The sequence below is a fragment of the Artibeus jamaicensis genome, unplaced genomic scaffold (assembly GCF_021234435.1).
Source record: "Artibeus jamaicensis isolate MK-2021 breed Jamaican fruit bat unplaced genomic scaffold, CSHL_Jam_final contig_793, whole genome shotgun sequence".
NCBI lineage: Eukaryota > Metazoa > Chordata > Mammalia > Chiroptera > Phyllostomidae > Artibeus > Artibeus jamaicensis.
The window spans coordinates 12,512,276-12,527,430 of NW_026521975.1; the positions used below are offsets into that span (position 1 = coordinate 12,512,276).

Below are 15,155 nucleotides of genomic sequence, written 5' to 3' on the forward strand. Positions count from 1 at the left end.
ACTTAGTTGCTACATTTATATTTGTTAAGTCAAAGGACATTTCAAGTGGTGGGATCCTAATTTGGGGGAGGAGAGTTGAGAAAACGTCTTGCCATGAACTTGGGGTGTTTTCCTTTTTCCATTAGTCGGGAATGTGCCTGGCTCTGGAGCTTCACCAGCCAGCCTGCGTGGAGAGTGACCGTCCTTGGCTCGGATCACACGCCCATCTAACACAACATCTTCCCCAGATGTTACTGCTGCACTAGGCTCGTGAACCCTTTGCAGGTAGCAACCCTTTTACATGGTTAGCTTAACAGAGCACTTTGCACATAGCAGGAGATCAAGCATTTGTTGAGTCAAGTTAACTGAGGTCACACAATTGTTAGAATCTTGGTCTCTGACCACCTTCTCTAATGACCATTGTTCATGTGTAAAAGGACCTGAGGTATCAGGCTGGGACCTGACGGGTTAATCATGAGCTGCACGAATTTCTTGAAGCCTAATGTTTTCCTTCCTCAGAAACAGTTTGGGAGTCCGAGCAGAGTGGTAGATGGGAAAGAGGAGAGAACTGGAATCCGAAATGGGTGTGGCAGCGGAGGAAAGACGGCTGTCTTCATCTGCAATGCACCTCTTCTTCCTCCGGGAGACCCAGACCCGACAGGACCAGGCTGGCGCAGACCGCGGGGTGAAGAGCTGCGGCGGAGCCTGGCGTTGTTTGAACAGCAGAGGGCGCCAGGCGGTAGTGCTCGCTCCTGCCGGAGAGAATTCCCATCTTTCCCTTGATTCTCCTTCAAAGTGGGAGGGTGGCAAGGTAACGAGAAACGGCCACAGGTAAAACCAACCAGCACTGAATAAATAACAGCTGATCTTTGAAGGAATCTTCAAAGTGTATTTTTCTTGCCAGCCAGTGTCCAACATTCTGACTCTAGGACCTGGCAGTGAGGGCAAAGAATCCTGGTATGCCTGGAAAAGAAGGTAGCAACCGACTCCAGAGTAAAAATATCCCCACCCCACTTTTCTAAATCCCTCATCACCAGCCACAACACACAGTTCAGAACTGCACACTGAGAATGCGAAGAGAATAAAAGTGATCAAAGGAAACTCAAAATAAATGTCCTAAACCTCGAGTGAACCCTCCGTTCTATTCTCTGCCCCTTTGTACTTGTTCATGGGAATCTGTGTTCTGAGGAGAAAGGAAAAGGGATTTTAGATGATTTTAGATAATGAGACTTGGGAATTAAATGAACAGAGATAAGAGAAACAATTTCTAAAAATTCGGGTATGATTTCTGGAGTTTTAACCCTTCACGTTTTTTTGTTGTTGCTCAAGTTCAGTTGTCTCCATTCCCGCCCCCCCTCCAGCCTCAATCCTACCCCCTTTGGCTCTATCTCTGTGCGCTTTATACATGCTCCTTGAGGACCCTCTTGGTTCCTCCCATTGCCCCTCAGTTTGTTCTTTATTTCGATGGCTCTTAACCCTTCATGTTTGTGATCCAGCCAAACCAGACACGATTTTCTGAAATTTTAGAAAATATTCCTATCTCTGCTCATTCCTAAACGGACATAAAGCTGCAGTTGAAAATACGTAAACGCAACTTTGTCCCCAAAGCAGTAGAACTGCCTCTGAACTAGTTCCTTACTTCCCAACTATTTTCATCATCATTTCGTTCTAAGTACTTTTTCTTCAACTTCATTTCTGACTCACTTGTAACAGAAATGTTTTATAATCTCTATTTGTATGAGATTTAAAAAAGCTATCCTTCTGTTACTGGTTTCTAACTTAATTGTATCGTGCTTGGAGTAGTTGGTCTATTTGACACTGTTTTTCTTGATTTTTGGATGAGACTTGCTGTATGAATCAATTTTTGTAAAGTCCCGAGCGTTCCTGAGAAGAATGTATGAGCACCGATTGTAGGGTACAGGTCTCTGTGGATGGCCATGGGTCAGTCACGTAGTTTTATGGGGATTTCTGGTCCACCTCCCTCTCCCAACCTTCCTTGGTATTTTAGTTAGAGAACATATAGTGTGTCCTCAAAATAAAAAGGATAAAAATATGACTTTTAACAGAATAATATGAGAAATCTATAAACTGTCCCACAAAACAGCTGAAGGGGAAGGAACAGCAGAAGGCAGCTGAGTACTGTGTGCATTGCTCTCAAGGGCCCCCAACAGCCTACAGGCCTGTCAGGGAGGGGCGGAGGTGGAGGCCGAGGACAGTCGGTGGCAGTGTCGTAAATTCTTTTTCATAAATCGCATTCCCAACCTGGAAGCCAGGACCTCATCTTTGGATGCAGTCTTTCTGGATGAATGTTTTGAGCTCTCATCCCTGTCCCCTAAATGCTTTTTAATGAATGAAACCATGTCCCAGAGTCTCAGGACCCAGAACGGCTCTAAGGACGTGGGAGAGGGTGCAAGGCTGACCTGTGGGCTCAGTCCTATTAGGGACGCCACACCTGGTGCCTCTCCACAGTAGTCACTGCAACACGGTCACGCTTTGTGTAACCAGAGTCTGATACATTGGGTTGAGTAGGTCATCACATTGAGCCTGCAGGAGAACCTCCACAGCACAGGGTGGGCGGGGCTGTGGGTGTGGCCGTTGCTCCTGTACTAGCAGGTTCTGAGAGCAACTTCTGGGTCAGTGGCCCCTTCATAATCTAGTTAGTGCACAGCAGGAATGTAAGATCCCGGACCTCCATTCTAGGGGGTGGGCGCCACAGGACGCGCATGACCGAGCCTGTGCCGACTGACTGTGTGGGCCTGGGAAACCAATTTGGGTGTTTCTAGCTCATGCAACTGAATGGCCTTTCTTAGCTTCTATGAATGGACTCCTGAGTCACTGGGAAAGGTGTGGGTGAGGACAACTAATTACCCCAACTGTCAACCGATTTTAAAAGTCGAGAAATTCTCCTCCAACAAGTAGATGTGCAACAAGGGAGGGTCGGAACCTCGGTGACAGTCTTCCTCTGTGTCACCTGCCAAGTTCGACCACTCACAGCACTGCAGTCATGACCTGCTCCTTTTATTGGTTGAATAACCATGACCTCTCTGGAGGCTAAGAAAACCCCAGGTTCACCAGGGGGTTGGAAGGAGCAGAAAGCACAGCAGTTGTGGATATGCAGTGGACGGTCTCCAAACTCCCGCTCCAGCAGGGCTGAATGCCCTGCTCTTCATGGCAGAGAAGAAAATCCGCACGGAGAGTCAGAACCAAGCTGGGCGAGAAGAGTGAGTCTCCAGGCTGGCGCCATCGGATATATTACAAAGAAAATATTTTGCAAAAATAAAACGAGAGGAATGTGATGCTTCATTTTCTTTTCTCCAGAGAGTTCTTTTCTTAAAAAATAATTCTTTTTATAAAATGCAGAAACAGGCGTCGGTGGAAACACGCTGGTGGTGCCAGGAGGTCAGTCAGCTGACTAGGGGTGCAAGTTTCTGTCCATCTGTCTGGCCAGGTTGCTCTGGAGCTCCGATTCTGGGACGAGGAGCCAGAGCACCTGAGGTGGGAGCACCAGGCCAGCTCTTTGAAGACGTGGAAGCTGGAGCTGGGGAATGTGGGGGCGGGGAAGGACAGAAGGGGCAGCTCTGGCCATTCCAACCCTTCCCAGGGAAGGGAGTGGCCAATCCAGTCCGTTCTCTGGAGGCCATTCTTGCCACACCCCCTGCTTAGCAAGTTTGGGAGCAAGGTACAGAATCTTCTGATGGAGTCTCACTGTTTCCAGAATCAGAAATTCAGAACGAAGGGTCTCAAAGCCCTTCGGCATCACACCTTAGATCTGCATGGTGCTCATGGGGCTCCATGTCACATACAGAAGCGCCTGTCCCCTTGGAGCTGTGTGATCCCTCAGAGAAACCCGGGCTCAGAGAGGCTGCCCGCCCTGAGCCCAGGTGTTGATTCCCGTTCCACAGTTCTTGCCATGTGCTGCTGCCTTTGTGTGATTTTTATCTAAATCGTACTTCAGCCTTGGAAAGCTGGATGGGCAGGAATGATATCCCTCTTTGTCGAGCTGGATCACTGAATAGCAAAGTCAGACAGGAACCCTGGCACAGGAAGGCAGGTCTTGTCGCTGGGCAGGATTGTGTGTTAGTCACAGCAACCTGGACATGGGGAGCAGCCAGATCGGTGCAGGGCGGTGAAGGTGGGGCGGCGTGGACTAGGGACAACCAGACAGACCATTCAGGGCAACTTCCCATCGTCCAACAGGAAGTCACAGCTTCCTCTGCCCCGGCTCCCTCTTCTGAAAGCCTCCCAAGGGGCTGGAGGGAGGAGGGGACAGGGAGTTGCCGTTTGGGGGGCACCATTGCGGTTGGGATGATGGAAGTGTGGAGATGAATGGTGGGGACGGCTGCGCAACTTGTCAAGGTGCTTCATGCCAGTTAAAGTGGTGGAGGTGGTGCATTTTATGTTGTGTATGTTTTACACAGTTTGAAAAGTACACAAAGGGGACAAGCCCACCAAATAGTTCCAAGTTCTTGTCAACTCTGAAAGCCAATGTTCATTATCCTCATTGGAAATTTCCCCCCCAGCTTAGCTTCACCTTTCCGAGTGTCTCCTGTCCCTCATCTCTCAGAACCCTCTCCCACAGGATTCCAGCCCTGCTCTTCCTGCGGAAAGTGGGCATCTGGGCAGAACACCTGATGGCTGGCACCACAGCCACGGCAATGCCTGCGCTCAGTCATGTCCTGCATCACGTGGCTGGGGACTGACCTTCTCTGCTGAAGGTGGTATTAGACCTTTAAGAAAAATTAAAATGCATTTGCTTAATTGGGCTTGACCTAAAAGCTGGGTTAAGAATCCTTGTCCCTGAAGATGAAGCCTGGGAGGTAGGTGCCCAAGCACCCACGCAGCCCACAGGCAACTTCTCAGAGGCGGCATGGGTGGGGCACCCGGCTCAGCCCCGGTCCTAACAGAAATCCACTCCAGCCCAGACTTCTCAGAAAGGGCCACTGGCTCAGAGGGCAGATGCTGAGTCTCAAGCCCCGAGCCTGGTTCCAGCCTGGGTCGGGCAGCAGCAGCACCACGAGGCTGCTGGGTGAGCGTGTGGTGCCCAGCCTGTCTCCACATCCGAGCTCCTTATCAACGGAAGGCGACCAGTGGTCTGAGCTGTCCTGGAACAACTGAATTAGTATTAACGTGCTCCCAAGATGGCCCAGTGGTTGATTTTCAGCCTGTTTGACTCTTCTTCCATGTGGAAACATCCCCCTCATCCATAATGTCCCCTCCACTCCTATCCCCAAGTGTGATCTGTGCAAGCTGAAGAGGTAAGCTGAACCAGGGAAGACCCTTGTCACTTTGGGAACAGTTCTTGCTGAGGTATTGTCACGGGTCAGTAGGAGAAAGGGCTGATGGGCCGGGAGGGGATCACACAGCCCTGAAGCCAGTCTTGCAGCAGCCAGTGGTGTGGCCGGCAGTGCTGGCAGTAAGGAGTGGGGTTGTACTTGGGAACCCTCATGCGTGTCCCTACAGGGGAAAACGCTGTAACTGAGAGCAGAATTGCCTCCTTTAGATAATTGGGTGTTCTTGGAAAGCGCTGTAAATCAGATTTCTAGGGTTCAAAGGGACTAATTTTTCTCTTAGCTTTGAAGGATGTGCCAGTATACCTCCCTAAAACGGTATGGTGGGACATACACTAGCTCTGAGGCTAGCAAGCAGCCGGTGTGGCAGTAAGGACCCCAGGAAACGGCTCCTTATAGGAAGGCTTCAGTTCACCGAGGAAAAGACAAAAAATGCTCGGGTAGTGACAGGCTTGTGGAAGCAGGAAAAGGGCCCCCCCCCCACAGCGAGGGACGGGGTTGAGGTGCCGGCACCGCGTCAAGGGTGTCGACAGGCTGCGGACATGGGCCGTGGAGTCACAGTGCTGCTCAGTCCAGCACAGGGACACACTCTCGCAGGGATGACACCTGTCATGGTCGTCAGGTTCAGAGGCAGGAGTGAGGCTGGGGACCGGGCTGGGCCTGGCAGTGATTCCAAATCTATCGCTTTAGCAGCAAGAAGCCTCCAAGAGGTGGTCCTCCGATCAGTTTCTGAAGCCAGGTCTTCAAAGTAGAGCTCCCTTCCAGTGCCTCTGTGGCCACTTTCTTTTGCAATGGACGCTTCGGTAAGGGTCTACTTACCTCCCCCTTGAGAACGTTCTCAACTCGTACTGAACAGTTTGACTTTCTATATCTTATTTGTTACTTGTGTCTGAAAATGCTAAGCTAGCGTGCCAAGATGCCTGCTTTTCCTCAGCACCTGCTTAGGTGCTCAGTGTCAATTTCAAGGTGACAACACAGTTCAGCAGGGCTCACAGGTGCCGAGAAGGGCCCGCATGGACTATGCAAGGGCTGAGTGTGCACCGACCACAGAAATGAGGGTCGACCAGAAGACTCGCAGTTCCCACACACACACACACACACACACCCCTTGAGAGTCCAGTTGATTGGAATTTGAAAACTTTTTGGACCTGCATCGAGACAAGTTTTGGCTTTCCTCTGTTCAGCACCGACACCCTAAAGCCTTTGCTTCTGTGCCTCATAGCACCTCCCCGGGACCCATCGCACACAGGCCGTGCAAAGCCTGCGAGGTGTGGATAAACAGGAACCTCAGAAACGCATGCAGTAAACAAAGCAGGGCTCGGATGTGTGTGCGTGCCTACATGCGCTTGTGCTCCACTAACTGCAGAGTGGGGCATCCAGTTACGCAGTTAACCTCAGTGCGCGTTCCCCTGCACCCACTGCTTCCTTTAGAGAGCAGAGTAGCAAAGTCCCTCACTCTTCTCTCCCAGTTCCCAGAGCTGAAAAAGTTCCCAGATCGCCTTCTGGAACACAGATACCTGGCATTGCCCTCCCTCTGCTTGCAGATGACATCTCTCATACATGCCAGCAGCACAGGCTGGAGATACAGGGGCCACTGGGCATCTACGAGCTGACAGCTGTGGGCCCCACGGGAGCTGGTGCCTATCCTATGAAATGCAAGACAGGCAGAGCCAGACCCTCCTCCCCACGGCTTGCTCGTTCTCTAAGATACACGTAGGCTACACAAACAATACACACTTCCTCCCACAGCGGAGCACTGCACCGACCCACACCTGCCAGATTTAGTTCTGTGGCATTACCCACATCCACAGGGGGCTACTTGATCCTGGCAGAACTCCAATTTTCAACCACTTGTCTCTGGCCCCGACTCAACTCCACTGGCTTCTTCCACAGAACTTACCATGTCTTGGGCAGCGTGGTCTTTCCTGGATTTTGTGGTCATTGTCATAATAGGGTAATGGATTTCATTGAGATTAGGTCAAATCAGAATAAAAACAATAAAAACCCATCTAGTTCAGTGAAAAACTTAGGGCTACGAACAAAGTTTTTTTTAAAAAAAATTCTCTACTTTGTACTTAGAGGAACTCTCTAAGCTTTTATCCATTATCGGAGATGGAGGCACAGATTTGGGGGAGAGTTTCAGTGAACTCTGAAAGAAAAAATGGCAGGGGAGGCCAACCCAACTCTGCTCTAACTCTCTGGGGTTAAATCCACAATGGCTGCCGTTCACGGGTGAGCCAGGTGAGAGGCCTGGCTCCCGCTTCCCAAATAGCTTCTGGCCTAGAAGGAGTTGGGAGCTGATCCAATGTTCTTGCCCGTGGCGGTGCTGGGCCCACTCCCACATCCCATCACCCCGGAGCCTGGGAGAGGCCCCCAGGCAGCATCTCCGACTCTGTCTCTAGAGAGGCCTCTGCAAAGACTCTGGGGGGGCTGGCTGTGCCCGCACTCCACTTCCTTCACGGGGGCACAGACCCTGCCCAGAAGCCCTGGGGGCCAGGCAGAGGCGGGCTCTGGGGTTGCTGCGGTTGCTCCTCATCTGCTGTCGAGCCAGCTGTACACAGTGACCGGTGCCTGGTCTCCACAAAATCATACTCAGAACACGATGTTGCTGGATTCTCAAGGGAGGAACGGGTCCCGTTGGGAGAACCAGACAAGGAGGGTAAAGGGGGCCCAAAAAGAGGGGAGGGAGGAGGGAGAGGCAAAAGCGGGAGAAAACTAAAACTAGTGCCTTCTTGTTTTTCCGCTAGAAAGCAACCACTCTTTATAATGCCGTTTTCCATGAACAAAATGTGTTCTAAGTTTCCAATAATGAAGTTAAACACTTTCTATATAAAGTCAAACTGGCAAAAGAAGAAAATACCAAGCAAGCGTTTAAGAGAAACAGAAGTGTGTGTTTTAAAAAAGACATCTAGGGAGAGTTTTCTATCAAAATCTGAGTAACGTTTGTCTGTTTGTTTTTCAAGTTGGGATGGAACACCCAGAGAGGCTCTGACATAACAATTTATCCTCGTCTGGCTGGTCACTCTGGCAAGGCCACTGTCACAGAACACATTAAGAAAGACAATCACTGTAAAAAACAGGACAACAATAGCCGCTTCTACCTCCATGCTAGTATTAGGGTCAAGATCATCACACTCTGACTCCTCGGAACTGTTCGTCTCCTTGACGGCAGCATGAGGAAGGGGGAAGAAAGAGAACACAGTTAGAACACAGGCAGCTTTTGCTAGAGAGCGGGGAGGACTTCAGAGAAGCACGGGCAATGGGAAACCGGGCAGAGAAAGACCAGGCGGGGTGCGGGCCACCAAGGGCGGCAGCATGCTCTGCTCAGGAGTGGAGGCTGGGACCACGGACAGCCGGACAGCCGGACAGCCGGCATCTCACAGGAAACAGCAATGGAAGCAACCGAATGAAGCATGAGGGCTGTTGAATTTAAACTGTGGTCTTCCGTGTGCCAGGCTGGCCTTCCCGGATGAGGGTGAGGAGAGAATACAATTTCTTTTCCCCAAGAAGGACGTTAGAACTGGTTTCAGTCGTTCTTATTTTGCTCAGGGAGAGGAAAAAGTGCCGGGTAGATAAACACACATTAAAGCGCAATTGAACCTCGGCCGACTAATTTCCATTTTCCAGAGTCAGCACTTTCCAGAGGGCACAGTGGGAAGAAAACAGATCCCAGTGCTTTGAGGAGGGGAGGCAACAAGAGCCTGGCAAAGCCTGTAATGGGTGAGTCGAGAATAATAAGTGGATTATCACAAAGCAGTGACTTGGGCCTCACCAACGTGCCACCCTTCCCTGCCCTGCACAGGCCTGAGAGTGACGTCTGGATTCTGGGGAAAAGAAATGAAACTTAACCGAGGGCACAGCGGCCCTTACATTCCAAACCTCAGGTGTCACGGGGTTGAGGGTTTGGAAAGCCCCCCACATCTCTTTACCCGGCACGTGTTTTTCAAACCTAGGGCACTGCCCGCGTGGGCAACTTGGAGGACTTCAGTATGAATCAAGCGCCTTGCATTTCTAAGAGAATAATGCTGCAGATAATTTTGCTATAAAACATCTGCATAGTATAAAGTCATAAAAGAAAAAAAGAGATACTTACTTACTTGAATCGAAGTTGCCAGGAGAAATAAAAAATAAAAAATAAATTGATCTTGCATGCAAAGTCCTGTTAAACTACCTCCCCTCTGGTTCCCACACTGGGGTGGGGGGACCCCATCCTCCCAGATCTCGCGAGAATGCTGCAGGGTGGGAGTGGATGACGGGTGGGACACGGCTCCAGAATGCCTTACTCACTTTAACAGAGACTTTGCTGCCCAGAATATCCTTGGGTTTACGAGACCCTGTGGCTTCATTTTTACCCGTGCTCTCCACTTCCGCCCGCTTTCTCATGCGTAGAGTATGCCATGAACATGACTTCCTGTTGTACCAAAAAATGCACCAATCAAAATGGCAGGTCAGGGGCTCCAGGCGCACCCTGGCTTCCGAGGGCCCACACCTGCACACCAGCCCCTGCGGTGGCACGCGGCTGACCTCGCCTCCCATGAGAAGCGAGTGAGGATGAACTGACTCCTCCTGACAGATGTACCAGGTTGACTGCAGCATTTGTGAAAAACACGAGTACTAGGTTATTAAACGCTACCAAGGCTGATTTTTATAAAATTACTGATGAGGTCTTACAGGACTCAGGAATTCCCTTCCTGAAGGGTATGGTGGGTAGGGGAAGGATGGCGGGAAGGAGGGGCACAGGAAGGATAAAAGTAGAATATTCCATAGTGTATAAGCTGCTGGCAATTTCCCGGGACCAGGCATAGACCTCCAAAAGGGTGATTTTCAGGCTTCCATATCCTCACTTGTGCTGGGCTGTGACCACTCCCAAACTCTGCAGTACAGATGGGATTTTCTGGGGCATTCGACTTCATGAACAGTTGAGCACCACTCATTCATCTGAACAGTTTAAGATAAAGTGTGTTTTGGCCTATGCTATCCACGTCACTCGGTGCTCGTGAATACCGGGCTGTGTCGACCACTAAGGTTTTCCGGTTGGGAGAAGAACCACAATACACCCTTGGGGAGGGACAGGCAGCGATGCCCTTTCACACTGTCCTAAATTCTTTCTTACCACGAGGGTACTTTTCCACAGACTCGCAAAGAGGGGCTTAAAGCAGAGCTGTTGATATGCTATGACTCAAAGACAAAGACACCAAAAGCCAAGTCACACACACCATCAATGGCCCTGGGCAGGCATTGTCACTTTCAGGCATGGTCACAGAGTTTGGATGAAGCCCCAAGGTTGTCTGAGATTAGTGAGGTTGGCTTCCCTTCAGTGTCTCCTGGTCAGATTTAGGCCTATGTAGACCAGATCTCATGAAAAGCACTTCCATTGAGGGAGACGGGAGAGAAAGAGGCATAGGAGGTTTAGGAGGGAGGAGGGTGCCTCCAAAATGTATAGCATCCCCTCCACAAAGTTCCACATACGCTAGGAATTTTAGAATGTTCTGAGAAAGGTGTCCCCAAAATATTTATCTCTAACACACATGGTCAAAAATCCACCTTCTGCATAGGCAAGAGCAATGATCGTCACATTCTTAAATTTTTTGGGAAAAGTGGGCTCTTTTAAAAGGCAAGAAAGAATGTCTTGGCCGGACCTTCCCTTGTGGGTCCTGGGTAGGCAGGCTGTCTGGGATCCACGCACACCAGCTCCTTCCTCCATTTGCTGTATCTGAATGGGAGCCAGTCATGGAAGCTAACCCCAGATGACATCCCTCTGTGAACTCCAGACTTTCATCTCATAGCTTTACCCCCAAATCCATGCCTCTAGCTCTTTCTGAGAATGTCCCGAGCCAGGCAAGTGCTTGCTGAAGACCCCCAGGGCAGACAGCACCGTGTGTGCTTGTGTGAGAGTGGGGTGTGTCCCTATGTTTATTGGCACCCTCTGGGTCCCTTGGTGAGGAGAGTCAAATGTCATAAATAACGTTCGGGGGGAGACTCAGGGTAGTGCAAATGGCAGGACAGGCTCAATTTCATATTTTCTTCCCAGAAGAACTTGTCATCAAGGTTTGGGGAGCCCCCATCTCTTGGCCACAAGCCCAGAGACGGATGTGGAGACAGGGTGGCAGCGACATCGATCCTGTCGGTGTCACACTAACTCTGACCTCTGCGGTCAGAGCAGGCCCTGGGGTGCGGGCGGTGTGCGTCCTTCACTGGTAAATGACAATTGCTTTAGTCTGTTGTTCTGTGCCACCCCCGCCTTGTACAAGAGTGGTTGACAAGAGTGGTTGACGAGGAACCAGAATGACCAATTTGTATCGAGCCTGTTGTCTCTCGACCAGCCTGACCACCCTCCTACCTGCCCTCCCACAGAAGGGCGTGAAGAAGTAACTGAAAGACCCAAGGGTGAGGAGGAGGAGGAGCTCAGGGCTTAGATAATTAGATCACAAATCATGACGAGTTAGTTCTGTAAGGCCACCGATGAACCAGAACTTCTTCAATGCCTTGAGCATCTTTATCTTTAAAGCTCTGTAAAGGGCACCCAAGCCAAGCACCTTTAAAACAAAATGAATTGGGCCTATTCGTGCCTTAGGGGCCACTGCTAATTGGCAGTTGGGCCTGTAGTTACCCAGAAAGGCCAGGGTGAGGTCGGGAGCCTCTAACCACTGAGCTATGGAAAAGGCCCACGAAGCACAGTTCTGTTGGTGACCCTGGTCAGAAGTCTGATGGGAGCTCCTTCCACCCCCGACATCACTGACCACACAGCATGGCAAGCAGTGGGGGCTGCGAGCCACACACTACCTTCTCCTCTAGTCATTCATTCATGTGAGCACCTCAAGGTCACCCCGTTGGACAGCATCCAGTCTGCATCATTCCTCATCTGAGGTTACAGGAAAACCAACAGGGGCTATTTAGACGGGAAGGCTGGGGTTGGAGCTTTAGCAACTGTTTGTGGAGGAAAAGCCTGCCAATGCATTCAACCAACTCCCAAAATATAGAAAAGAAAAGAAAAGAAAGGGCAGGGGTTGGGGGTAGGAGAAGAATCATTCGCATATTGAAAAGCCCCAGAATAATGGAATGGGGAAAAAGGGTCAACTAGTCTTGAACCTCATTAAAACATGCTCATGGTGAAAATTTATTTACATATTTAAAATAGCACATTAAAATCCTTCGTTACAGCGCAGGTACAATGGTGAACGTTGTGACTCTCCATCATATTGCACAGCCTGACTCCGTCCGCACGGGTTTCTTTAAATAGTGCAAAATACTTTACACAGGAATGTGTTCGGAAGGGTCTTTGCAACCAAAATAAGGAAAGGAAATATCTTACAAATTACCGTGAACACATATTAAAGGAACAGGGGAGGGGAAATCAAAAAACAAAAAAAGGTACAATCTGTACAGAGGTCTTGCCACAGACAACCAAAAAGTTCCCTCTCTCCTGGGAGCAGCAGCGGGCCTCCGACCTGCACGGGCCTGCCTGGCATTTGTGCTAAGGTAATTTTTTGGTGTCAATCAAAAAATATATATATCGGTAACTTAATACAATATAAATAGCAGTCCAGTCCAGTGAGTCCTGTGGTGGGTCAAGCGGAGCAACGGAAGGCTTTTGTCACCTAGGGTCTCAGTGGGGTCGTTCTCTTAACAAGGACGGGAAAGAGAGGGAAAAAATGAACACAAAATTATAAACGAAAAGGAAAGGAAAACCACTGCCACGACCATCAACGCAAACAAAACAATCCAGCGCGATCCAGCCCGGGCGCCCTGCGGCGTGCGCTCCAGCACTCGGACACGGGTCCCGGCAGCACTGTCCAGATTAAGCAGCAGTGGTTCCCTACCATGTGTTTGCGTGTTTGGGTTCTTTGTTTGTTTTGGAATTTTTTTAATCCACATACTCCTCTCCCGGGGAAGCCAATGAGGCACTTACTTGATGCTCCCGTCACTACTTTCTGCCGCTGCCGTGGCTTTGGTGAGGGGTGCCAGGATGCTGCCTGGGACCCAGCCCTCGGCCGCGGGCGAATGGTCGCTGGCAGGCTGGTACACCAGGCACATGTTCTGCTGGTTGACGGCGAGGACCTGGACCACCTCACCTTGGCTCACAGAGATTTCATTCTCCTTCAGTGCATAGTAATCTTTGATCACGGCCATGGACGAAGTCCCATTGCAGCCTCCCAGGTCACTCTGCTGGGAGACGGGGGAGAGGAACCCAGGTACAAGAAGGCCAGTTTGCAGGGGCCTGCTGGACATCCTACTGTGTGCTGAAAAGCCAAACCTCCCACTAGCAGGGTAAATAACAGGCGGAATATTATCTTGAGTAATGACATTATATTCATAAACACACTCTTGTCTCACACAATATATAATCAAGGATGAATAGGTAGAGACACTGTCTGGCCTAGGTAAAGGGGTAACCACACCTTCCACCGGGAAGGCCCTCCCTAGCATGCAACCGTCCTGCCTGCATCCTCGGATTATGGAGGGAGAAGCGTGGTACTGGCAGAGGGACATGTGAGCACCCGGACGAAGTGAAGCCAGGGCAAACAAGTAAGGGGTCATAATGCCCAGTGGGAAGAACACATGTGGTACATTTTTTTCTTCCTTTTGAAGAAGCATTGGTCTTGCTCTGTATTCTGACCCTCCCTGCAACAGGAATAACAAGAGACATTTGCCCGATTTGTGGGCAAGGTCATGACCCAACTCCTGTGGGAACAAAACTCCTCCAGGTCCCCCTGAACTCATTTATACAGAAGCCCTCCATCTATGGTCTTTTCCCGTGGCTTCGCACCAGGGAAGATGCTTCTAGACAGACCTGGAACTCCCGGGGAGGACTGGCTGCCTCACAGAGCATAGTGAGAACCAGACATTCTTCAAAATCTGTGACAAAATGCCAATGTGACTTCAAATTATTCACAAGAGCAGAGGGTTTTCAAGGTGGTGAATCATTTCTGGGTGATATGATGAAGTAAGTCAGTATAGTTACTCTAGCACAGAAGTGAATTTAAACACATTAATAAAAAAATCACTATCATCTATCTAATAATTTGGGTAAAAGGAACGAAAGTGTAAAATCAGAACACGTAGGTCAAAATGCAGATGTTCCTGTTCACGGACCCACAGAGTTCCAGGGGAAACAGGCCTAAGCTGATTAACTAACTTGCGGAGGTTCTAGGGCACCTGAGCTGCAGAATTTGGAATGGAAACCCGATCACCTAATCCCTAATCTAGCTCTTTTCCCATTTGTTCTCTGGCTCCTACTACCATGTAGGATCAAAACAAATGTGTACACTAGGTGTACAATTCCCTATCACACACATGAGTAACTTCTTGCCACATCAGCCAATGGGGTATGAAGAACTGTGAGCTTACTTTGGCGGCTCGTCATTAGAAAAGGCAAACTCTGTAAAAGGTCAACTGCTAGAGTTGTGACTTTTACATGATCTATAGCACGACTACTGAATTTGGTATAAAGCCTGGTTTTCATAACTGCTACTACAATAATACCTTAGATTTGTTCAGAGTTTCTGTAGATGACAATAGCCCTTCAACAGAATGTCTGAGATAGGAAACTGGTCTAACACACTCAATTTGCAGGGAAGAAAGAGAAATAACAGACTTGTTTGTATCCAGTGGGCTGTTCCTGCCGAAATGATCACCATAAAAAAATGTTTCTTCTGCCCTGGCTGGTGTGGCTCAGTGGATTGAGTGTGGGCCTGCAAACCCAGAGGTTACTGGTTCTATTCCCAGTCAGGGCACACATCTGAGTTGCAGGCCAGATCCCCAGTTGGGGGCGCATGAGAGGCAACCACACATTGATGTTTCTCTCCCTCCCTTCTCCTCTCTCTAAAAATAAATAAAATCTTTAAAAAATGCTACTTTCTAAAAGTGAGCCCTAAGGCTGTTCCCTCA

At 49.7% G+C, this 15,155-nt stretch overlaps 1 protein-coding gene across 8 annotated transcripts in view; it reads right to left on the bottom strand.

The window, feature by feature from the left end:
• Positions 1-15,155, bottom strand: part of LOC128625729 (kalirin-like) — a 109,541-nt gene that overhangs the window by 25,888 nt on the left and 68,498 nt on the right. For 3 of the 8 annotated variants that reach the window (XM_037132201.2, XM_037132174.2, XM_037132193.2), the window contains one exon: positions 12,357-13,430. In XM_037132201.2, the coding sequence (XP_036988096.1) occupies positions 13,173-13,430 (258 nt within the window). In that variant the 3' untranslated portion in view covers positions 12,357-13,172. Of the gene's footprint in view, positions 1-8,368; positions 8,429-9,554; positions 9,679-12,356; positions 13,434-15,155 lie in introns of those variants that run through there. The other 5 variants (XM_053672930.1, XM_053672928.1, XM_037132182.2 and 2 more) reach the window with 3 other exon arrangements.